This window comes from Phyllostomus hastatus, unplaced genomic scaffold, assembly GCF_019186645.2.
Source record: "Phyllostomus hastatus isolate PE091 unplaced genomic scaffold, TTU_PhHast_1.1 phas_contig_113, whole genome shotgun sequence".
NCBI classification, from domain to species: domain Eukaryota; kingdom Metazoa; phylum Chordata; class Mammalia; order Chiroptera; family Phyllostomidae; genus Phyllostomus; species Phyllostomus hastatus.
In genome coordinates, this window is record NW_025333530.1 from 13,440,359 (window position 1) to 13,465,120 (window position 24,762).

The window sequence follows — 24,762 nt, forward strand, 5'->3', positions numbered from 1 at the left end:
TCCTAGAATATTTGGTATAATTCACCTGTGAAGCCATCTGGTCCAGGTGATTTTTTGTTGTTGTTGGGAGTTTTTGAATTACTGCTTCCATTTCACTAGTTGTAATCTGTCTTTTGGATTCTCTGATTCCTCCTGCTTCGGTTTTGGAAGATTGTATGTTTCTAGGAATTTATCCATTTCTTCCAGATTTTCAGTTTGTTGGCATGTAGTTATTTGTAATATTTTCTTACTGTCCTTTGTATTGTGTTTTTTTTGTGAGTCAGTTGTTAATTCTCTTTCATTTCTGATTTTATTTATTTGGGTCTTCTTTTTTTCTGCATGAATCTAGCTAAAGGTTTGACAATCTTGTTTATTTTCTTAAACATCCAGCTCTTGGTTTCATTGATCTTTTTTATATATTTTTAAGACTCTATATTATTTATTTCTGCTGTGATCTTTGTTATTTTTCTCTCTTTTACTCACTTTGGGTTTTATTTGTTATTCTTTTTCAAGTTCCTTTATGAGTAAAGTTAGATTTTCTGAGTTTTTTCTGGTTGGAAATAAGCCTGTAACGCTATGAATTTCCTTCTTCTAACTAATTTTGCTGTGTTCCATAAATTTTGGGTTGCTGTGTCCTTACACCTTCATTTGTTTCAAGGTGTCTTTGATTTCTCTTTTGATCTTGTCATTAACCCATTCATTGCTTAGTAACATGTTATTTAGCCTCCATGTGTTTTTGTGTTTTTTAGGGGTTTTTTTGTGATTGATTTTTAGTTTCATACCATTGTGGTCAGAGAAGATTCTAGATATGATTTCAATCTTCTTAAATTTATTGAGATTCATTTAGTGTCTTAATATGTGGTCTATCTTAGAAAATTTTCCATGTCACTTGAAAAGAATATATATTCTACTGCTTTATCGTGCAGTGTTCTGAGGATATCTATTAAATCCATCTGATTTAGTGTGTCATTTAAGGCCACCATTTCCTTGTTGATTTTTGGTCTGGAATAGCTATCTATTGACGTCAATAGGGTTTTTAAATCCCCTACTATGATTGTATTACTGTCCATCTCTCCCTTTATGTCCATCAAGATTTGCTGTACTCATGTGGGTGCTCCTATGTCGGGTGCATACATGTTTACACGAGTTATATCCTCTTGTTGGATTGTTCCCTTTATCACTATGTAGTGTCCTTTGTCTTTCACTATAGCTGTTGTTTTAAAGTACATTTTGTCAGTATAAGTATTATTATACAGCTTTAAAAATTTTTCAATTCACATGAAATACCTTTTTCCATGCCTTTATTTGTAGTCTGTGTGTATCCTTCGTTCCCAGGTGGGTCTCTTGTAGACACCACATATGAGGGTCTTGTTTTCTTTTTTTATCCATTCAACTACCCTATATCTTTTTATTGGAGCATTTAAGCCATTTACATTTAAAGTGATTATTGATAGGTGGTACATATTGATTGCCATTTTATTCTTTTAACTGTTCCTCTGTTTTTCTTCTTATCCTCTTTCCTCCTTCTTCATCTTTGTCATCTTTCCTTGTTCCTTTTTCCTCTTTCCTTCCTTCTTTCTTCTGTCTTCTACCTCTTCTCTTCTTTTTGTTTCTCTTCCTCTTCCTCTGCTTCTCTTCCTTCTCCCAGGCCCTTTAACATATCTCATGATGCTAGTTTGGTGGTTAACAAACTCCTTTAGCTTTTTTCTTGACTGGGTAGCTCTTTATTTCTCCTTCAATTTGAAATATTGGGTTGGCCAAAAAGCCTCTTTAGTTTTCACCATAAAATAAGATGCATTTTTCATCTACACCTATAACTTTATTGATTTGGGTATTTTGGGTTTGTCAGCTGTCTCCTGCTATTGGCTTCTAGTGGGTAGAGGCCAGAGGTACAGCTAAATATCTTCTAATGCATTAGACAGCCCCACAGCAAAGAATTATTTGGCCAATATATCAATAGTACCATGAAACTAAACAAACCACTTTTAACCCTTTAATCAGTCACAGCACCTTCTCCATATACTATACAAATCTTTTTTCTTCTTTGCATTTCAGTTGTGTTTTTACCTTTCTTGAAATAATAAAGCATAATATGCTGAAAATGTTGCATATCTTCTTCCATTTTTAATATTAAAATGGCTGTACAAAAATTCACCAATTTTGGTAAGTTTTTTAAATTCACGCTGATATGACAGCTGTCACAGTACAATCTAACAAAATTGTTTCAAATGAAGTTAAAGACAAGTAAGCACTACTGAAGCCATCGTACTGAAAAAAACTAAATGAACTCTTTGGCTAACCCAGCTCCTTGCTGGGTAAAGTAAACTTGGTTGTAAGTTCTTGCTTTTCATCACTTTGAATATTTCATGCCAGTTCCTTCTGGCCTGAAGTGTTTCTGTTGTGAGATCATCTGAGTGTTTGGGAGCTCCCTTGTAGGTAACTGTCTTTCTCTTACTGCTTTTAAGATTTTCTTTGTTTAATCTTTTGCATTTTAATTATGATGTGTGTTGGTGTGGGCCTCTTTAGGTTCAACTTGTTGGGGAGTCTGTGCTTCTCTGGCTTGTATGTCTGGTTCCTTTGCTTGGGGAAGTTTTCTATCATTTTTTTTTTCAAATAGATTTTCAATTTCTTGCTTTCTGTCTTCTCTTTCTGGTACCCCTTGATTCAAATGTTGATACTTACTCTTGATGTTATCCCAGAGGTCTCTTAAAATATCCTCATTTGTTTTGGATTTTTTATTCCTTTTGCTGATTGGATGTTTTCTGCTATGTTCTCTTCCAAATTGCTGATCAGTCCTCTGCTTTATTTAATCTAATGTTGATTCCCTCTAATGTATTCTCTCTTTTAATATATTTTATTGATTATGCTATTACAGTTGTCCCACTTTCCCCCTTCACTCCCCTCCACCCTGTATACCCTCTCCCACCCATATCCCCCCCTTTAGTTCATATCCATGTGTCATACTTATGAGTTCTTTAGCTTCTACATTTCCCATACTATTCTTACCCTCCCCCTGTCTATTTTCAACCTACATTCTATGCTACTTATTCTCTGTACCTTTTCCCCCTTTCTCCTCCTCCCACTCCCCTGTTGCTAACCCTCCATGTGATGTCCATTTCCGTGGTTCTGTTCCTGTTCTAGTTGTTTGCTTAGTTTCTTTTGGTTTTGCTTTAGATGTGGTTGTTCATAATTGTGAGTTTGCTGTCCTTTCACTATACATGTTTTTTCTGTATCTTCTTTTCTTAGATAAGTCCCTTTAACATTTCATAAAATAAGGGCTTGGTGGTGATGAACTCCTTTAACTTGATCTTATCTGAAAAGCACTGTATCTGCCCTTCCATTCTAAATGAGAGCTTTGCTGGATAAAGTATTCTGGGATATAGGTCCTTGTCTTTCATGACCTGGAATATTTCTTTCCAGCCCCTTCTTGCTTGTAAGGTCTCTTTTGAGAAATCAGCTGACAGTCTGATGGGAACTCCTTTGTAGGTGACTGTCCCCTTATCTCTTGCTGCTTCTAGGATTCTCTCCTTCATTTTTACCTTGGCTAATGTAATTATGATGTGCCTTGGTGTGTTTTTTCTTGGGTCCAACCTCTTTGGGGCTCTCTGTGCTTCCTGGATTTCTTTGAAGTCTATTTTCTTTGCTGGATTGGAGAAGTTCTCCTTTATTATTTGTTCAAATAACTTTTCCACTTGTTGCTCTTCCTCTTCTCCTTCTGGTACCCCCATAATTCAGATGTTGGAACATTTAAAGATGTCCTGGAGGCTCCTAAGCTTCTCCTCGTTTTTTTGAATTCTTATTTCTTCATGTTTTCCTGCTTGGTTGTTTTTTGCTTCCTTCTGGTTCACTCTATTGTTTTGAGACCCAGGTTCCTTCCCATCACTATTGGCTCTCCGTGCATCTTCCTTCATCTCTTTTATGGTAACCTGCATTTTTTCATCTAATTTGTGCCCAAAATCAACCAATTCTGTGAGCTTCCTGATCACCAGTGTTTTGAACTGTGCATCTGACAGATTGGCTATTTCTTGGTCTCTCAAAAGGATGAGTCCTGGGGGACTGATCTGTTCTTCTGTTGGAGACATATCTTTGTCTGTCCTTTTTTTTTTCCCTGTCTGGTCGCTCTTGTTACGGTGAGGGGCAGAGCCTTAGGTGTTTACTTGGGCTGGGCACCCCAGTCGCTAGAATGTGACATTGTATGTGGGGACGGGTGCGGGGGTGGGAGAGAACAATGGCGGTAGTTCTGTTCTCTTGGGATCACAGTCCCTTCTCTGGAGTCCTGGGTTGCGCGCTCTGCCCTGGTCCACAATCGCTGCTTCACAGCCACTGCTTACATACTCAGGGTCCACCGCTGGGATCTTGCGAGCCCCGGATGGCTTACGTGCCAAGTTCACTCCGAGTTCTCCCCAATCACCGCGCGCCACTGCGGATCGGTGCCTGCACGGCTCCGCCCCTCCAACCGGTCTGGATGAAAGGGTCTACTTCAACTTCTTGGCTGTCCGACTTCCATTCAGATAAATTCTCTATCAGTTCTGGGTGTTATTCTGGCTCTAAATTGTTGTTGTTCTAATCTTGGTTGTGCGTGGAGGTACGGTGCGCCCACCTATGCCTCCATCTTGCCGGAAGTCGATTCCCTCTAATGTATTCTTCATTTCAGTTGTTGTAGTCTTCTTTTCTGTCTCGTCCTTTTTAATGTTTTCTATCTCCATTTTTGTTTCCTATCTTTTGTTAAAGTTCTTACTAAGATCATTGAACATTTTTATAGTGTTTTGACATCTGCATCTGGTAGATTGCTTGTCTCCATTTTATTTAGCTGTTTTTCTGGAGTTTTTTCCTGTTCTTTCATTTAGGGTTTGTTTGTCTCCTCAATTTGCCTGTCTCCCTGTGTTTATTTTTCTATATTTGGTAGAGTTGCTAAGTCTCTTGGTCTTGGTAGAGTAGCCATATGTAGTAGGTGTCCTGTGGGGCTCAGTGGAGTAGTTCCCGGTCATCTGAGTTGGGTGCTTTAGGTGTGTTCCTTGTGTGGGTTGTGTGTGTCCTCCTGTTGTAATTGAAACTTGATTGCTGTTGGCACATCAGTGGGAAATATTGACCCTCACACTGATTGGCTTTGAGGACTGGCCATGACTGTAGTGGAGGAGCTGTTTTGCAGAGGCAGACCCCATGGAGCAGGATTTGCTTTAATAGGTCACTGGTGCCTGCTGAGTTCTCCCTTTTGGTGTGTTTTTTTGTGAAGGGGTTTGGGTTGTGCTCTGGTGTGGTCTGAAGGTGGCTATGAGTGTGTTGATTCTGGGACCTTTGGGTGGGGTAGCCTTCAGTGCAGGCCAGGGAAAGCTGCTGCTTTTGCTCTGTTCAGGGCTACCTGGTATAAACTAAATAGTGATCTGCAGATATTTGCTGCTTGTGCTGACCTTGGAGGTGCCTGAGAGAGGCTAAGGTGGGAGCTGTGGCTGTCCTAGCATCAGGCTTGAGGCTGCTTAGCAAGAGATATGAGGCATGGTGAGGCCAGATGCTGCTTATTTGGAGTTTTTGAACCTTTGAGAGATTTTAGGAAACTTTGCAGTGCTAGCCAAGACAGTCTGTTTGTATGGAAAAGCCAGTGGAAACTTGAGTGGGCCTGTAAGTTGGGTGGAGCGGGGTCTCAGGGAATCACCAAGGTGGGACAAAGAGTGTTAGCCAGATTGATGGAGAGACACATATGGCTCCTACTTGCTCCTGCAGAGAAAGGGCTTAGCAAAGGAATAGGGGCTTCTGTCAGCACTTCTCTGTGGGAGAAGGCTGCCCCTCTAGCCCTTACCCTGAAGCCAAAAAATTCAGTTTTTCCCTTGTAGTTTTTGAACTGTTGCTTCAGTGCTGGAGCTCAGAGTGAGTGAGTTGGTCAGCATGTAAGTCCATGCACAGGTCCTTTAAGCAGAATGCCTGGGACTTCAACAGCCCTCCATCTCACTTAGTCACAATGTCTGCTGGTTTTCAGTCAGAAGTTCTGGGGACTTTTCTTCCCTGCACTGGGACCCTGGCCTGGGGCCCTGGTGTGGGGCTGGGACCCCTTGCTCCTTGACAGACTTCTGCAGCCAGACTATCCCTTCTGATTTTGAACCACTGCGCTTGAGTATAGGACCAACCCCTTTTGCATCTCTGACCCTCCTTCTAGTCTGGATGTGGCTTCTTTCTTATATCCTTAGTTATAGGAGTTCTCCTCGTTTAAACTGGAGATGGTTCTCAGTTGTGGTTGTTCTATAATTAGTTGTAATTTTGATTCAGTCATGGGTGGGAGATGGTGAGCACAGTGTTTCCCTACTGTGCCATCATGACTGGAGGTGTTTAGTTATTTTATAGCTTTAATTTTTCCACTGAGAACTCTTATTTGTTTAGTCCTTATAAGCATATTTTTCCTTCATGTCCTTTTGCATAGTTAAAATAGATGCTTTAAAATATTTGCCTGCTTATTCTAACATTTAGGTCACCTTGGAGTCCTTTTCCATTGATTACCTTTTTTTTTTTTTTTTTGACTAAGGGTTGGAATCAGACCATTATCCTAAATAAGAAATCAGCATAAGCCCTGGCTGGTATGGCTTAGTGGATTGAGCGCAGGCTTGCGAACCAAAGGGTCGCCTGTTCTGTTCCCAGTCAGAGCACATGCCTGGGTTGCAGGCCAGGTCCCCAGTGAGAAGCATCCACACACTGATATTTCTCTCCCTCTGTCTCTCCTTCCCTTCCCCTCTAAAACTAAAAATAAATTAAAAATCTTTTAAAAAAGAAACCAGCATAAAAAGAACTATACACAATATAATTATATTCACATGAATTTCTAAAACAGACAAAACCATAGTGAAAGAAAGTAGATCAGTGGTTCCCAGTGGCTTAGTGTGGAGGGAAGGGATTGACTGCCATATAGTAGATATTTTAAGCCTTGCAGACCATACAGCATCTGTCACAACTGTTCATCTCTGCTGCAGCATGGAAGTAGCAATGGAAAATATGTAAATGAAATGAGTTTGGCTGAGTTCACAAAAATACTGATTTGCAAAAAGCCGGTGGCAGCCTGTAATTGACTCACAGGCTATAGTTTGCTAACCCCTGCCCTTCACTATGGATCATGTTTTCTCTTTCTTCTTTTGTTGGTAATTTGGGGATGAATCCTGAATATTGTAAATAACACATTGTAGAGACTCTGGATTCTGTTGTATTTCTCCAAAAATCTTGACTTAAAAAAAGTTGTGTCATCAGTCTGTTTCCTTGACTGGGCAAAAGTGTCATACTCTTGTTCAGCGGGCAGCAGCAGTGGTCTCTGTTCAATTTAGCTGTAGGTGGGTTCCTTAGAACCTTTTTTGTGCATGCATGGGTTTGGACAGATTTATGTGCAGAGTTTATGCCTTACCACTTGTGTTTTTTCATTTTTGGGATTTCCTTCTCATTTTCTTTTTTCTTTTTTTTTTAAAGATTTTATTTATTTTCAGAGAGGGAAGGGAGGGAGAAAGAGAGAGAGAAACATCAATGTGCGGTTACTGGGGGCTGTGGCCTGCAACCCAGGCATGTGCCCTGACTGGGAATCGAACCTGCGACGCTTTGGTTTGCAACCTGCGCTCAATCCACTGAGCTACGCCAGCCAGGGCTCCTTCTCATTTTCTAATTCCAAATTTTAGGTAGCCCCTAACTTTTTTCTTTAGTTTTTCAGCTAGTAAGGCTTCAGGATATCTATTACAGTTTTAGTCATCATAATAGAGCTAACTGGAGTTTGCCCTTAGACAAATAATCATTTAAAAAATAAACTGGGAACTTCCAGCTAAGATGGAGGTGTATGTAGGTTGACGCACTGTGCCTTCTCGCACAACCAAAACTGAGGACAATAAAAATTTAGAAACAAAAAAAAAAAAACAACCAGAACAGAGAGAAATGAACTAAACGAAAGTCTGACAACCTTTCATACAGACCGGTAAGGAGGAGCGGAGTTGGAGGCCAACAGAGAGGGTCGAGGGGTCCGGCAGGAAAAATCGGTGGCTGGCAGACGTGGGTGCGCAGGGTGCAGGTGGCAGTTGGCGGACCCCAGATGCGCAGGAGCAGCTGATGGACCCTGTGCCAGACCCTGGGCGTGGGAGGCAACAAGCAGACTCAGTGAAGGGCGCAAGGCAGCTGGCTGTCCGCAATCACACATTCGTGTGCAGATAAACTAGGTGAAAATGGGCAGCAACACAGACCGAGCAACCCAGGGACCCAGCACTGGGAAACAAAGCCTAAAAGCACCAATTGAAAACACCTGTGGGGGTTGAGGCTGGGAGAATCTCTCAGCCTCACAGGAGAGCTTGTTAGGGAGACCCACAAAGTCCTAGAAAGTACACAAGCCCACCCCCTCGGGAGCCAGCACCAGAAGGGCCCAATCTGCTTGTGGAAAGTGGCAGAGGGGACTGAAGTCCTAGAGAGAGCGGAGCAGGTGCCATTGTTCCCTCTCGGACCTCACCCCCACTTACAACGTCACAACCCAGCGACTGAGGTGCCCCACCCTGGTGAACATCTAATGCTCTGTCCCTCATGCAACAGGCGCAACTAGACCAAAGTGGCCGGAGGGCGGGGGAGGGGGGCGGGAGTTAGCTCAAATGGAATTAAAAGCCCCTCGGCCAGTACTTTTAAGCAAACGAGAGATTGCCAATCTATCAGATGCACAGTTCAAAGCACTGGTGATCAGGATGCTCACAGAATTGGTTGATTTTGGTCCCAAATTAAATGAAAAAATGAAGGCTACAATAAGTGAAATGAAGGAAAATGCACAGGGAACCAATAGTGATGGAAAGAAAACTGGGTTTCAAATCAATGGAATGGACCAGAAGGAAGACAGGAACAACCAAAAAGAACAGAATGAAGAAACAAGAATTCAAAAAAAATGAGGAGAGGCTTAGGATCCTCCAGGACATCTTTAAACATTCCAACATCCAAATTATAGGGGTACCAGAAGGGGAAGAGGAAAAACAAGTGGAAAAGTTATTTGAACAAATAATAAAGGAGAACTTCCCTAATCTGGCAAGGGAAATATACTTCCAGGAAGTCCAGGAAGCTCAGAGAGTCCCAAAGAGGTTGGACCCAAGAAAAAACACATTAAGGCACATCATAATTACATTAGCCAAGGTAAAAATGAAGGAGAGAATCCTAGAAGCAGCAAGAGATAAGGGGACAGTCACCTACAAAGGAGTTCCCATCAGACTGTCAGCTGATTTCTCAAAAGAGACCTTACAGGCAAGAAGGGGCTAGAAAGAAGTATTCCAAGTCATGAAAGGCAAGGACCTACATCCAAGATTGCTCTATCCAGCAAAGCTCTCATTTAGAATGGAAGGGCAGATACAGTGCTTCTCAGCTAAGGTCAAGTTAAAGGAGTTCATCATCACCAAGCCCTTATTATATCAAATATTAAAGGGACTTATCTAAGAAAAAGAAGATAAAAAGTATGAACAGTAAAAAAAAGACATCAAACTCACAGTTAGTAACAACCACACCTAAAACAAAAGCAAACAACTAGAACAGGAACAGAACCACAGAAATGGAGATCACATGGAGGGTTAGCAACAGGGGAGTGGGAGGAGGAGAGAGGGGAAAAGGTACAGAGAATTAGTAGCATAGATGGTAGGTAGAAAATAGGGGGAGGGCAAGAATAGTATGGGAAATGTAGAAGCTAAAGAACTTATGACACATGGACATGAACTAAAGTGGGGGAATGTGAGTGGGAGAGGGTGTGCAGGGTGGAGGGGAGTGAAGGGGGAAAATGGGACAACTGTAATAGCATAATCAATAAAATATATTTAAAAAAATAAGCCAAGAAACAACAGTGAAATTCACTCCTTCCAAAGGTTATATCTTGTCCTTCTCCAGTGCCTTCAAATAGATGCTTTTTTACATTTTTAGAATTTATTGTTTCTGACCTGTGGGATGTTGGTCTGTTAGGAGCAACTCTGCCCTTATTGGGAATAGACATCTCCAGATTTGATTTTTAGAAGGTTAATTCGGGCTAATAATAGTTAGATGAGCTAAAGTACAGATAAATTGGTCTCAGCAAAACAGAATTACTGCAAGATAAAATGTCTGCCTGAACTATGTGTTAAAGGAACCCAAAGGAAGTGTATTCTGAGGTAGGGTTGATGAGGTTTGTTGATTGTTATAGGAAGAAGATGAGAAGTCCAAGACAACAGGATATGCAGGGTGAGAGAGATGGTGTATATTGGAAGTGCAGCATATTAAGGGCAGTGGCTTTGGAGGTGGAGGTTGTATATTCGTTTTATTCTTTAAATCAGCTTTGTGGAGATACACTTTATATATGATAAAAATTCACTCATTTTATTTTTTTAAGTATATTGTATTGATCATACTATTACAGTTCTCCCATTTTTTCTCCCCTTTCTCTTCCTCTGCCTGCACCCTCCTTGTACCAGTATTCCCCCCCTTAGTTCATGTCCATGGGTCATACATATAAGTTCTTTGGCTTCTCCATTTCCTATACTGTTCTTAACCTCTCCCTGTCTGTTTTGTACCTGCCATTTATACTGCTTATTCCATATACCTTTTTTTTCCATTTTCCCCCCTCCACCTCCCCACTGATAACCCTCTATGTGATCTCCTTTTCTGTGATTCTGTTCCTGTTCTAGTCGTTTGCTTAGTTTGTTTTTGTTTTGTTTATTAGGTTCAATTGTTGATAGTTATGAGTTTGTTGTCATTTTACTGTTCATACTTTTGATCTTTTTCTTAGATAAGTCCCTTTAATATTTGATATAATAAGGGCTTGGTGATGATGAACTCCTTTAACTTGACCTTACCTGAGAAGCACTTTATCTGACCTTCCATTCTAAATGAAAGCTTTGCTGGATAGAGTAATCTTGGATGCAGGTCCTTGCCTTTCATGTCTTGGAATACTTCTTTCCAATCCCTTCTTGCCTGCAAGGTTTTTTTTTTTTTTGAGAAATCAGCTGACAGTCTTCTGGGAACTCCTTTGTAGGTAACGGTCTCCTTTTCTCTTGCTGGTTTTAAGATTTTCTTCTTATCTTTAAATTTGGGTGATATCATTATGATATGTCTTGGTGTGTTCCTCCTTGGGTCCAACTTCTTTGGGACTCTCTGAGCTTCCTGAACTTCCTGGAAGTCTTTTTCCTTTGCCAGATTGGGGGAGTTCTTCATTATGTTTTCAAATAAGTTTTCAGTTTCTTGTTCTTCTTCTTCTTCTGGCACCCCTATGATTCAGATGTTGGAATGTTTAAAGTTGTCCCAGAGGTTCCTAAGCTTCTCATTTTTTTGAATTCTTGTTTCTTCATTCTGTCCTGGTTGAATGTTTCTTTCTTCCGTCTAGTCCAAATCGTTGATTTGAGGCCTACTGTCCTTCCCTTCACTGTTGGTTCCCTGTATATTTTTCTTTAGTCACTTTGCATAGCCTTCACTTCTTCCTCAGTTTTGCATCCATGCTCAGTCATTTCTGTGAGCATCCTGACTGCCAGTGTTTTGAACTGTGCACCTGGTATATATTGGCTATCTCCTCCTCACTTAGTTTTATTCTGGAGTTTTGATCTGTTTTTTCATTTGGGCCATATTTCTTTGTCTCAGTGCACTCATTATATTTTAAGTGACAGAGCCTTGGGTATTTGCCAGGGCAGGGCAACCCACTTCGATGCACTGTGGCTCTGTATGTGGGGGAGGGATCAGAGAGAGAACAGTGCCACTTGCTTGGCTCTTGCCCCACTTTCAATGACTTTCCCTGTGACCCACAAGCAAATAGGGCCCTTCTGGTACTGATTCTCAGGTAGGTGGGCTTGTGTATATTCTAGGACCCTGTGGTCTCCTTAGCAAGCTATCCTGTGAGGATAGGAGTGTCTCCTGCTGCCTGTAGCCCCACAGGTTTTTACAGCCAGAGGCTTTGCTTTGAGTCTTTAGTTTCTGGTGCTGGATCCCTTGGTTGTGTGGTCTGCCTTGCTCCCCAATTGTTCCTCCTGGCTTGTGAATGTGGGACTGCTTGGTCCTACAGCTGTGGCTTCTCCTGCCCGGTCCAGCACCTTGCTATGCATCCTCTCTGGCCTGGCTGCCCATCTGCCCCTCCTACCAGTCTGAATGAAAGTTTCTTCTTTAACTTCTTGTCAGACTTGCATACAGTTCAGTTTTCTGGCAGTTCTGGTTGTTTTTGTTTTTAAATTTGTTGTCCTTCTTTTGGTTTTGTGAGGAAGCAAAGTGTATCTACCTGTGCCTCCATCTTGGCCAGAAAAAATTCACTCATTTTAAGTGATGAGTTTTGACAAGCATATGCAGTCATGTTACTACCACCACAATCATGTTATAAAATAATTTCACTATCCCAAAAAGTTCTTTCATGACCCTTTGGAGTCTACTGCCTCCTCCACATTAGCCATTGGCAAACACTGATCTGCTTTCTCTTATTATAGTTTTGCTTTTCTAGAACTTCATGTAAACAGAATTATATAATATATAGCCTGTTTTGTCTGTTTGTTTAGGATAAAACTATTGTGATTTATCCATGTAGCACATATCAATAATTTATTCTTCTTTATTGTTGACTAGTAGTCCATTACAATATGATACTGAATTAGGATATGTATCCACTAGTTGATGGACATTTGTGTTGTTTTCATTTTTTGTCAGTTATAAATAAAGCTACTCTGAATATTCAAGTACAAGTTTTTATGTAGTCATGTTTTCTTTTCTCTTGGGTAAATAAATGCTTAGGAGTAGGAATGTTGGGCTATATTTTCTTAACTTTATAAGAAACTGCCAAACTTTTTTCAAAGTTGCTTGCTTTTCTATTTTGCATTCTTATCAGTAATGTGTAAGTATACATTGCAGTCACTCCACATCCTCACCAATCTGTGATATTATCAGTCTTTTCTGTTTTCACCATTCTAATAGGTGTTTAATGATACCTCATTGTAATTTTTTAATTCATTTATTTTTTAGAGAGAGGGGAAGGGAGGGAGAAAAAGAGGTAGAGAAGCATCGAGGCAAGGGAGAAATATTGATTGATTACCTATTGTGCACTCCCAGATTGGGGACCAAACCTGCAACCCAGGCCATTTGCTCTGACCTGGAATTGAACCAGTGACATTTTGCTTTGTGATACAGTGCCCAACCAACTGAGCCACATGTGTCAGGGTTCTCATTGTGAGTTTAATTTGAATTTCCCTAATGGCTATTGATGTTAGGCATCCTTTTATGATTATCTGTCATTTGTCTTTTTATTTTTTGAAGAACTATTTGAGTATTTTACCCATTTAAAAAAGCATGTTATTTTCTTATTATTTTATTAGTCAATAGTTCTTTTATCAGATGGATGTTTTGCAAATATTTTCTCCCAATCTGTGACTTGCCTTTGCATTTCATATCTCTGTCTTTTAAAATGCAAATGTTTACATTTTGATCAAGTTCAGTTTACCTTTTTTTCTTTTGTGGCCCAAGAAATCTTTGCCTAGCCCAAAGCAAAAATCAGGTTAGTTAGAAGAATGACATTGTTCATTTTAAGTATCTTTAACAGAAGAAGCTTAATTCTCCAATTTTCGCACTTAATCTTTGTGTGTGTGTATTATCAATTATTTAATAGAAAGTAGTAGTGAGTACATATTGATTACAGTGCTTTTGCTACAGTCAGATCTTTTTGAAGAAAGTTCCATGCCTTCTGTCTTGATGTTGGCATCCAGCACCAAGACTCAAAACGTAATAATGGTTTGAAAGTTATAGGACTAAAGGACAATCTTATCACTGTGCTGTCAACTGCATCTTTCATATCTTTCCTGACCTTCAGATGAAATCACCCAAGTGAGTTAAGTCCAGAGAGTGCAGAGTTTTATAGACCTGTATTTTTTCCCAGAAGAGTTATATTGTCATTCACATTTCTCCCACAGACAGCCAACATGAAGATTTAGAACCTCTTCTAAGGTTCTAAAATAAGGGAAGTCTCCCCGCCAGTGGAGTCAGTGAGGAGGAGAGGTGCTTGCTTCTGCTGCCCCTATTTATTTAGGAGCAGGTTAGGAACGTTTGTATTTGGTTTATCATAACCAAAAGATGCCACCATGTTTCCTCCACTTAATCTACTCTGTGTAAACATTTTCTAAAAGAAATAAAATTCTAACAGCATTTAGTGAGATGATCACATAGATCTGGTAAGAAAATCAAAGTCGCTGTATTTCAATTCCAGTCTTCTTATTGGTTGAGTGGTGCTGGATTAGTCATTTAACCTTTATTCTTGTAAAAAATATTTTATCTCTTTTTTCTTTGACAAGCACTTTTTCCCATATCTTTTTGCACTTAATCTATTGCAGTATGATGTTTGGTTAAATTATATGTAGACAATCTGGTGATAAACACAGGTCTGTAGTTGGAAAAAACTGAAGAGTATTTTAATTGCCTTTGGATAATTGTGGATATTCTTTGATAGTACTCCAAAACTTGACAGGTAATAGTTTCTTAAAAGTTAGTCGCACTGTGTATTCTGAAACCACATCAGTGGACTTTTTGTACTGTTACATTAAAATCCATTGGCTCACCTTGTACTTTGAATGGATTTTTTAAGCATGCTTTACAGGGGAGGAAAACTTACCTCTATTAGGTTCAACATCGGAGGCCGTCAATTAAACTGACAGAAGACATGTGGGAGAGCTCAGTAATGAGTAACTGAAAGGGCTGGTTAGAATTTGGGGTTTATATACCATTTTAATAGGTGAAGTGAGGAGGCCAGAAAGGCACTATGGGAACACAAATGACTTCTTGGGATGGGAAAAAGGTCACTTATGGAACTTTAAAATAAATGGAGATAATTGTTCAGGAGAACAAACAAGAGATAAAAAGTTTGTGTAGTATTTGTCTCTTTTTTGTCTCTTTTAGTACCATAAAACTCCTCTGGAGAAGGGATTCAGGGTAGTTTTTATTTACATTCTCTGTCCTTAGAGTAGAACTGCCCTTAAGAGGAATTTATGACAGCTTAATTTCCCAGAAGTTGCTGCTTTTAGTCAGATAAGGGAAGCTACCAGGAGGATTTTTTTCTGCATCTGTTGAACCTTAAATGTCTTCATCTTAAAATAATCTAATGATTCTTGGGTTCCAAGTGGTTCCCAGTTTTGATTTGGCAGCACAGTGCAATGATAATTTAGAAAACATTGGTGTAGAGTTATTTAGGTCTTCCAAGTGTTGACACATTTTATATTATAATATTTAAAGAATCACATTAGTTTTTATCAGTGGTTTTCAACCTTTTTCATTTAGACACATAAACTAATTACTAAAATTCTATGGCACACCAAAAAATATATTTTTGATTCTTTAAAAAATAGGTATAATTTTGATTCTTTCATACTGGACAGCTGTTGTGTTGGCTTTTGTCATTTTTTTATTTGACAAGCTAAGGTAAGTACTCCTGACTAAATAGTCAGATATTGCATGGTTTTTTTTAAGTGTTGTTTTTTCAAGATTTTTTAAAATTTATTTTTAGAGAGAGGGGAAGGGAAGGAGACAGAGGAAGAGGAACATCAATGTGTGGTTGCCTCTCACATGCCCCCTACTGGGGACCTGGCCTTTAATCCAGGCATGTGCTCTGACTGGGAATTGAACCAGCGACCCTTTGGTTTGCAGGCTGGTGCTCAATCCACTGAGCCACACCAGCCCAGGGCACCATATTAAATTTTTTATGTGTGTTCTTTCAGTGAATTCTCCCACAAGTCCTATGTTGTAGATACTACTCATTTTTCAGATGAAGAAACTGAAGCCTAAAATGTTTAACTTGTCTAGGGTTATACAATCAATAAATAGAAGAGTTAGGACCTCTATGTTATATTCTGTATGTTTTGTATTTTTTAAACTTTTTATAATTTGTATTATTTACATGATCAAAAAGAAAATTAATTTTATAATTATGCAAACATTGGGACCTACAGGTTAGGCTTGTACAGTCTGGCAGGATTTAGTCATTTGATCCATTGATTCCCTGAACTAACTATGCAAAATAACAGAAGCATGGGACTTGAAAGAAATGAGATCAAGCATTTAAAAAGTTATAATAGACTCATTGCACTGTATCTATTCTACCAAAGATTCTTTTAACCATCTACTGCAGGGAACTGATTTTTTTCTAGCATGGGTTGCAGGTAGTACCCTTTAGTGAAATGAAATATGGTAAATATATGTTACAGGCTAGTTAACATATAAGGCTGTGCATTTTTATGATTGTTTTAAGCTGTTTGCTAGTAGTTGTGGTTGTTGTTGCTAGTAGTCCCTTTTGTCTTGTTGGATCCCAATGAGGTAGATGTGGCAAAATGCCCAAAAGGAAAGCATTTTTTGTGTGTGAATATGTGGAATGTCTCCATGGGCATGATAGGAGGATTTTTCTAATATATAGGTATTGTGTATATCTGTAGTTGGCAAATGTATTTAATGAGGTTAGAGATATTCAGTGAGTATAATCTTCAAAAATAACATTAATCAAAGAAGGCAATTGTAATGTTTTTCTACAGTTATCCCATTGTCAAAAAATGACTAGTAGGTACAGAGATCATTGATTGACCCCACATATTTCACATATTCTTATGGTAAGAGAATTTTGACTTCTCATTTGTGTGTGGGGGGGCGGGGGGGATGTTGTAACTGTTTAATAGCTTTTGAAAAACATTAACTTTCTCTCCCATAGCAGATTTGAGATGGGGTCATTGTGGAAGGGGAGCTTCAACTCCTTTCTGACAGAGTCTCCAGTTCCCTGACCTTTTTATACATCCATTATACCTGTCCTACTGATCTCCAGCTCCCTCCCTCTGCTCATCCACCAGGACCACTGGGCTTGCAAACACACACGCACACACACATATATTGTGTGCTGCCTCTTACATCAGCTGAGCCTGCGATGCTTTCCATCAGTCCAAAGTGTCCACTCTTTCATTCTTCACTATTTTTCCTCAAGTTCACTCTCCCCCCTGTAATTCTCCCATAGCAAATGGCCCTGCTTCCAGTTTTCTTGCAAAAACTTAAGTCGTTTGTTGTATCATAGAGCAGCAGTTTTTATTTTGCTTTTAGGTTTTTTTTTTATTGTTGAAACTATTGGACACGTCCTCCACTATCTTCCCCCTTTCCCCTCTCCAACCACCTTCTGCCCTTCCCCGCAATCCCCAGCCTTCATCACATTGTTGCCTGTGTCCATGGGCTATGCATATGTGCATATATGTTCTTTGGCTAATGTCTTCCAGTCTCCCAACCCTTTCCCCTATGAGATCTGTCACTCTGTTCCATGTATTCCTGCCTTTGGTTTTATTTTGTTCATTAGTTTATTTTGTTCATTAGATTCCACATATGAGTGAGATAATATGGTATTTATCTTTCTCTGACAGCTTATTTTGCTTAGCATAATATTTTCCAAGTCCATCCATGCTGTTGCAAAGGGTGACTCCTCATATCTTTTTGAACTTGAGGAATTGGTGTTGTAACAGAAAGATACATCTACTATAAACCTTTATGGAAAGAACTGTTAGAGAATTTTTCCTCTGACAGGAAGTTAATTTGAGGAGGCCAACACATGGAAATTAAGGAAGAAAATGCCCACCTAGTCATTTCTGTTTTATTAAGTATGTCAGTAGAGGGACAGACTAATGTTAGTGAATCAATAAATATGTGTGTAACACACACACACACTTATACTTTATCTGTGAAATAGAGAACAGGGATGTGTGGAGGATTGGGCCAAGTGAAAGAAGAAGAGACCTCAACAATTTAAGTGAATTGTTCCCTTTCAAATATGTAAGGCTACTAAAAAAAACCAGAAGAGGAATAAAACTGCTTCTCTCACTGAAAAAAAAAAACTAGGAACATTTTTTTTCTTTCTTTCTCTCTCTCTTTTTTTTTTTTTTAGTGGGGGGGAAGAGAGAGAAAGAAACATCGATGTGAGAGAGATATCGATCAGTTGCTTTCCACATGCATTCTGACTGGGACTGAACCCACAACCCAGGCAGGTGCCTCAATTGGGAATTGAACCAGTGATGTCTTGCTTTAGTGGAGGATGCCTGACCAACTGAGTCACTCTGGTCAGGACAAAACTGGGAACATTTTTACAATGTAACTTCTTTCAGTCTTTCCTTTTTATTTTCACCTTTTTAAAATATTTTAAACTTTTCCATGTTATTCTGTCCACTATCTGGGTAATCCTAATGCTTTCAGCCATAAAACATATTACAATAAAATGTAATAGGAATTTCTTTTGCTGGCTCTGTTCCTTTATTGTCATTGTTAGTCCTAAGCAGGGTCCCCATCCTGGGAACTCCATCAGTACTAGGCACACGGGGCAGCTGTCATCCTAATCAAGAAGATTTTTTTCTTTTTGAAGAAAGTTCACCCTAACTAAGAAAATAAGAAATTCAGTAAGCCAGTGACTATGTGCTTAGTAGTAAATTAGAGATTCGTATTAAACGGACCCCTGTTTTTCATCCTGCATTCTTCGGTACCCATACCAAGAGATAAGTTGGAAATAAGAGGAATGCCATAATGGTTTTGAGTCCTTTCTGAAAACAGAAGAACGTTCTGCCTTTAGTGGGTTTGGTTCTAAGTACAGTTTTTCTTGCTCTGAGTAACCTTATTTTAGCAAGTGGAGATATGAACATTTTTACTTCCAAATTCTACTTGCCTTTTTGCAGTTACAGACTCTTTTAAACATTACTTGTCTGTTACCTGTAGTTCATATTTTAGAGTAAGACTTTCTGTAACATAGCTGGCAGACCAGTTTGGGGTTTTACTTTACCTTAGTGTCTTTCTCCTCTTAGTTCTGTTCTTTGTTTCTTATCTTACAGAGAGGTATGGGAAATGGAATTGGATAGGCTCAAGAATCAGGATGGTGAAATAAATCAGAATATTATGGAAGAGACAGAACGGGCCTGGAAGGCAGAGGTGAGAAGAACAACTGTTATATTAAAGGCCTTGATTTAGGGCTTCCAGATGGTGTATCCTTTTGGTACAGCGTTATACCACTAGGACATACAAGTATTACATCATATAGCCACTAAGCATTTGTTTCAACTAAACTTTATGTATGTAAAGTTAATAAAGTGTCTGTGTGTGTGTGTGGTTTCATTAGATCTTATCACTAGAGAGTCGGAAAGAGTTGCTGGTGTTAAAGCTAGAAGAAGCAGAGAAAGAGGCAGAACTGCACCTTACTTACCTCAAGTAAGTATCTTCCCATTCTAGAATCTTAATGGTCCTGCAGTTTTGGGGGGGAGGCTTCTTTTTTCTTTTTCTTTTCTTTTCTTTTTTTTTTTAAGGGCTTGAAAGCCTAGGCCAGCTAGTCTGGCACTTATTTTCACAGGAATTTCACGGTCATCTATGTGCAGTAGTAATTGTTCAGTGATTTCTCTTCTCATATTCTAACTTCCTCATTCTCCAACTCTTCCTTTTTACACTTTTATAGTTTTGTATTTTCTGTTATATTAGCTCCCATTGTATAAATAGTATCTTTTATGCTGTCAAATCATTACAGCTTTCTTTGGAGATTTGTTTCTTATACAGTCATTTCTCCTCTTTTTGCCATGGGATCTGGAGTTCCCATGTGGCACTTCCAGGCAAATAAGACCCCGGTCTCAGTGGTTAGTTCTCTTTCTCCAGTATTTGGCTTAAAAGATGCTGGAGTTAAAATGAGGCAAATGACCTAGATCTTTGGCTTTTTCTTGCATCTGGTTTGACCTCTTCTTTCCAGGCCCATTAGCCAGTTACTGTTGTGCTAGCTCAGAGTGTTGGGAGTTCGGTTTTCTTTAATTCTATAAATTCTTGTTGGTTTCTTGAAAGGTCAACTCCCCCGACCCTAGAGACAGTTCGTTCTAAACAGGAGTGGGAGACAAGACTGAATGGAGTTCGGATGATGAAAAAGAATGTCCGGGTAAGTGTGGTAACAGGGATCATTGAGTCTGAGTTAATCTATGCTTAAATACTTCTGGTGATAGGGAGGGACCTTCTACACTTCCATTTAGAGCCTATCCTACCACTCCCTTCGTTTTCTTCATATGGGATGGTACTCTCTTTCTAGGGATACTCACTCAGCTCAGTAGTAAAGAATAATCCTGTCCTTTCTATCTATTCTAGGACCAATTTAATAGTCATATCCAACTAGTGAGGAATGGAGCCAAGCTGAGTAGCCTGCCTCAAATTCCTACTCCCACTTTGCCTCCACCCCCATCAGAGGTAGGTAGAAATGCTGGTTTTGGAGAATCAGCTTTTCTGTGACAGAACCAGCATGTTTTGCTTGTTCTTTTAAAGAAGATACTGCTTTTATTATTATATTATTATTGGTTTTTATTGGTATTGTTTGATATAAGAGTTGCTCATTGATTTCTGCTCCAGTTTCCTAAACTTTCATTTTCTTGCTTTCTCTTTTTCCTCTACTTGTTCCCCTCTGCAGACAGACTTCATGCTTCAGGTGTTCCAACCCAGTCCCTCTTTGGTTCCTCGGATGCCCTTCTCCATTGGGCAGGTCACAATGCCCATGGTCATGCCCAGTGCAGATCCCCGTTCCTTATCTTTCCCAATCCTGAACCCTGCCATTTCTCAGCCCAGCCAGCCTTCCCCACCCCTTCCTGGCTCCCATGGGAGAAACAGCCCTGGTTTGGGTTCCCTTGTTAGTTCCCATGGTCCGCACATGCCCCCTGCTGCCTCCATCCCGCCTCCCCCAGGCTTGGGTGGTATTAAGGCTTCTACTGAAACTCCCCGGCCCCAACCAGTAGAAACTCCAGTAGACAAACTGGAGAAGATCCTGGAAAAGCTGCTGACCCGGTTCCCACAGTGCAATAAGTAAGTGTCTTTAAGCACTAAATTTGTAAAACTTGTCAGAGAAATTGATGGTCTAAAATAGGAGAGGCTTCATAGGTATTTGCCATGAATCTGTCTCTCCTTTTCTTTTTTAGGGCCCAGATGACCAACATCCTTCAGCAGATCAAGACAGCACGCACCACCATGGCAGGTCTGACCATGGAGGAGCTGATCCAGCTGGTGGCTGCACGGCTGGCAGAGCATGAACGGGCAGCAGCCAGCACCCAGGTAGGACACGCTGCTGAGGGCTCAGACCTGCCAGGATACAGGGGAGAGGCAGCACTGCAGCCAGGGGATCTAGTTTGCTGTCTTCCTTTGCCAACTAGGTACTAAATGATTTCTTTTTGTTACATACTCTGTTACTCAGACCCTCTCCTTACTCTGACACTGTTTCTGCCCACAGCCACTTGGTCGGATCCGGGCCTTGTTCCCTGCTCCGTTGACCCAAATCAGTACCCCAATGTTCTTGCCTTCTGCACAAGTTTCATATCCTGGAAGGTCTTCACATGTAAGGCTCATTTTCTTTGAAAACTAGGATTTGAAGGTGGGGGAGAGAATGTCAGTAAGAAGGGAGTGGGTTTACAGATGAGTGCAGGAAGAAGCCATTATCTCATCAGCTTGGTTGTTGGCAGCCACAACTGGGAAAATGTGAGTACTTTTGGCAAGAATCTCTATATGAACTTTCACTTCTTCTAGCGTAAAATCTTTTTATTACATGGAAACAGTAGCTGGAATCATGGACATAAAAGGAAAAGAGACTCAGAGCTTTCTCATTTTCTTGTGCTCTTGACCATTCCTCCTTTGTTATGCAGGCTCCAGCCACCTGTAAGCTGTGTCTTATGTGCCAGAAACTTGTCCAGCCCAGTGAGCTGCACCCAATGGCATGTACTCATGTGTTGCATAAGGAGGTGGGTACTACTTTCCTTCCTCATTTTCCACTCTTTCTTTTCTGACAACCAAGGTAGTTTTATTTTTCTTGCACATTTTAGTGTTGATGCTCATCATTAATATCTAATCTTTTGGTAAATTGTGGTGTAAACATCAGCAGAATTCAGAATAGTGGCAGCCAGCTTCCTTTTACTCTCCCAGCTTCCTTTTACTCTGTTCTCTATAGGGGACTTGATAAGCAATTCATAACAGAGCACTGATAGGTGACTTTCTTGAAAAATTGATAATAGGATATACATATCTAGCTGTTGTTTCAAATATAGCATTGTTGACAGACTGCGTCGATGAGAGGAATGGAATAGAGAACCTGAATGAGTGATTAGTAACTCCATTAACAGAATAGCTTGAAGGCGTGCCTATTAGAGATTATCTATCCAAACTGACAAATTATTCCTATATTTATGGTTACCAAGCAGAGTTAAGTCTCTTAGCAGCTGAATGAAAGAAGTATGATTCTTTTTCACTATTTTATTTTGCTTATCTTGTTGTAACTAAAGGTAGAAACTGAATTTACATCTAAATTCTTGATGGAACATTCTGAGAAAAATTTTAAGGTGATGTGTATTAGCAGATGGAGGCTCATTTGAGCCTAAGTGGATCATGAGAAGGAGCAAGCCTAGCTATTCAACAAAAAAGCAGCTTCACACTATTATTAGTTGATTGTTCATGTTCCCTATAAAAAGAATAGGTTCTCTTGCTCTGAAGATTCTTTTGGGGGTAAGAGTCGATGAAATAGACCTTCTAATCCCCCACAGTAAGAGCTTTTCTGACTTAGTAAATATTTCTTAGACCCATTGAACCTTAATAACACTCTCTCTCCTCCTTCCTTCCATCTTTCCAGATAAACCTGAGGTATGTCTTTTTTTCTTTCCAGTGTATCAAATTCTGGGCCCAGACCAACACAAATGACACTTGTCCCTTTTGTCCAACTCTTAAATGACGGACCGGATTGGGTGGAAGAAGAAGAGAAACTGATGTGAACAGGAAGCGCGGGTTCAAGATTTCTAAAACTCTATATTTATACAGTGACATATACTCATGCCATGTACATTTTTATTATATAGGGTAATGTGTGTATAGAAAGTCTGTATTCAAATGTTCGTAAATGAAAGTATGTATATTATGCAGAATGGTCTGTCCCCTTCACCATGCAGTCCCTTTGGGGGGTGCAGATTGTAGCTAAGATGATATTTAGTTTGACCTTGAAATTATGATATTGCTGCCTAAAGCTGTTTCCAAGTATAATATAAAAACCATTAGGAAGCTACTGTTGCTCTAAGGCTATCCTACTTTGATTTGGCTCAACTACAAGTCCATTTTCTTAAATCTTATGTATGCAGATTTCAGCCCTGGTGCTCACCCACTGTCCAAATGGATGCCTTGCTTACTGAAAGCCTCCCAAGCCTCAGTGTGTTCTAGAAACTCTACTTCAAATGGAAAAATGAGACTGATTGAGGAAAAAAATGTAACCCTAATAGTTTGACTTTTTCATTGAGTATTTTACTCTGTTAGCTCTTATTTTTTGTACATAGACTTTAGGTTTATAGAATATTCTGTTTTACATCAGCAAAATTCACAGTCTTAAGAATAACAGCATAACCAGGTCCCATTTCCCTCACACTTTCACAGACTTCTGTTCCTAGATAGTCATCTCTAGAAATTAGCACAATCTACAGGTCTCTTCTGGCAAGCCATCCCTCGCCACCATGGACTTGGTCAACCTTGTCAAGTCCTTACCTCTCCCCTTGTATTTCTGGTCTCAGTCTACCTAGCCCCATACCCCTTCGAAAGTTAAGGCAGATAATTCACAACCAAGTTGTGTGGTGACCTTGGATGAGCTCTAGGCAGGCACTGGGGTGAGGAGGTGTCTGCAAAATTATTTTCAGAATGATCTTGAGATGCTGGGTTTTAATTTTTGAAGCAAGAAAGTGATAGAGGGCACGTGTCCTGCCCTGGGGAAAATGGAGACCAAAGTGATGTGAAGAGAGCTGGGGTTTCAGGTCTATATGTCATTTGTTATATGGACAGTTATCTGGAATTAGATCATTTTTCCAACTCTACTTACTGAGCAATTCTGGTTTATACCTAGGAAAACTGTGACTCTGTTAGAGCTTTGAATCTTTTCTTATCTTTTATCTTTACCCTTAGCAGAAGTGGCTTCAGCACTCTTCTTTTTTGGAATTAACAACTGAAAACTTAGTGTCAATTTTAAAAATATATGTATCCATGGGAAAGGGTATTATTATATCACCAACAGCTGAATTTTTTTTCCATTCTGGGATCTGGAAATGCTTACTCACACTAGCAATACATTAGTGTAGCAAACACTGTTAGTTTTCATGTTCATCTAATTTTCTCCTTTCTGTTTTTGTTACTTTTTCTTCTTTGTCTTTCATCCTTACCTGTCAGCTCATGGACATATTCTTCCTCTTCTCTTGTCTTACTTGCCCAGATTTATTGATTGACATCAGTCTAAGGAACTGGATTTCCCAGAAACTTCTGGGCATCTTGTAGGGTTATTGAAATGGCCTGAGTGGGTTAATGAAGTGACATTAATCCACTTCCCTTGGTTAATAAAATATGAATGTCTCCTGTGTGGTAGCTGTCATGATCAGGAAATGTGGCAAAATGGAAGAGCAGTTTCTTTGTTCTTTTTAATTGGTGGAGGATTCATTTTTTTTATTTTTTAAACCTAAGATTTTATTTCCCCTCAACTTCATAGCAGCCTTCAGGCTACCTACAGTATATTTTAGTATAATCTGAAAATTTAGAAATTAGAAGTGTATATAAAGAATATTATGTTTCTTTGCACAAGTCTTTTAATCCAAAGGAGAGGAAAAGGAGGAAGTAGATAGGGGGGATTAACCACTACCTAGTAAAAGCCCTTGAAAGCCAGCTACAGCCCGGAGGACAAGTGTTTTGGAGATTTGTGCATGGGAACTGAAGCCTTACTGTTGCTCTTTCCTTTTCCTTGTGCAGGATCAGTCAGAAAGCAGCACTGAAGTTTTGGCCAGCCTTGCTCTCCCTTTCCTTCTGCCCGCTGGCCTG

The 24,762-nt window shown here is 39.8% G+C and overlaps 1 protein-coding gene across 4 annotated transcripts in view; it reads left to right on the forward strand.

Annotated features, from left to right (window-relative positions):
* Positions 1 to 24,310, forward strand: part of RNF214 (ring finger protein 214) — a 59,097-nt gene extending 34,787 nt beyond the window's left edge. For 3 of the 4 annotated variants that reach the window (XM_045840128.1, XM_045840152.1, XM_045840137.1), the window contains exons 7-15: positions 18,762 to 18,858; positions 19,046 to 19,134; positions 19,750 to 19,840; positions 20,044 to 20,142; positions 20,360 to 20,748; positions 20,862 to 20,994; positions 21,170 to 21,274; positions 21,579 to 21,674; positions 22,589 to 24,310. In XM_045840128.1, coding sequence (XP_045696084.1) covers positions 18,762 to 18,858; positions 19,046 to 19,134; positions 19,750 to 19,840; positions 20,044 to 20,142; positions 20,360 to 20,748; positions 20,862 to 20,994; positions 21,170 to 21,274; positions 21,579 to 21,674; positions 22,589 to 22,654 — 1,165 coding nt within the window. In that variant the 3' untranslated portion in view covers positions 22,655 to 24,310. The remainder of the gene's footprint in view (positions 1 to 18,761; positions 18,859 to 19,045; positions 19,135 to 19,749; positions 19,841 to 20,043; positions 20,143 to 20,359; positions 20,749 to 20,861; positions 20,995 to 21,169; positions 21,275 to 21,578; positions 21,675 to 22,588) is intronic. The other variant, XM_045840144.1, reaches the window with a different exon arrangement.
* The last annotated feature ends 452 nt before the right edge of the window (positions 24,311 to 24,762 follow it).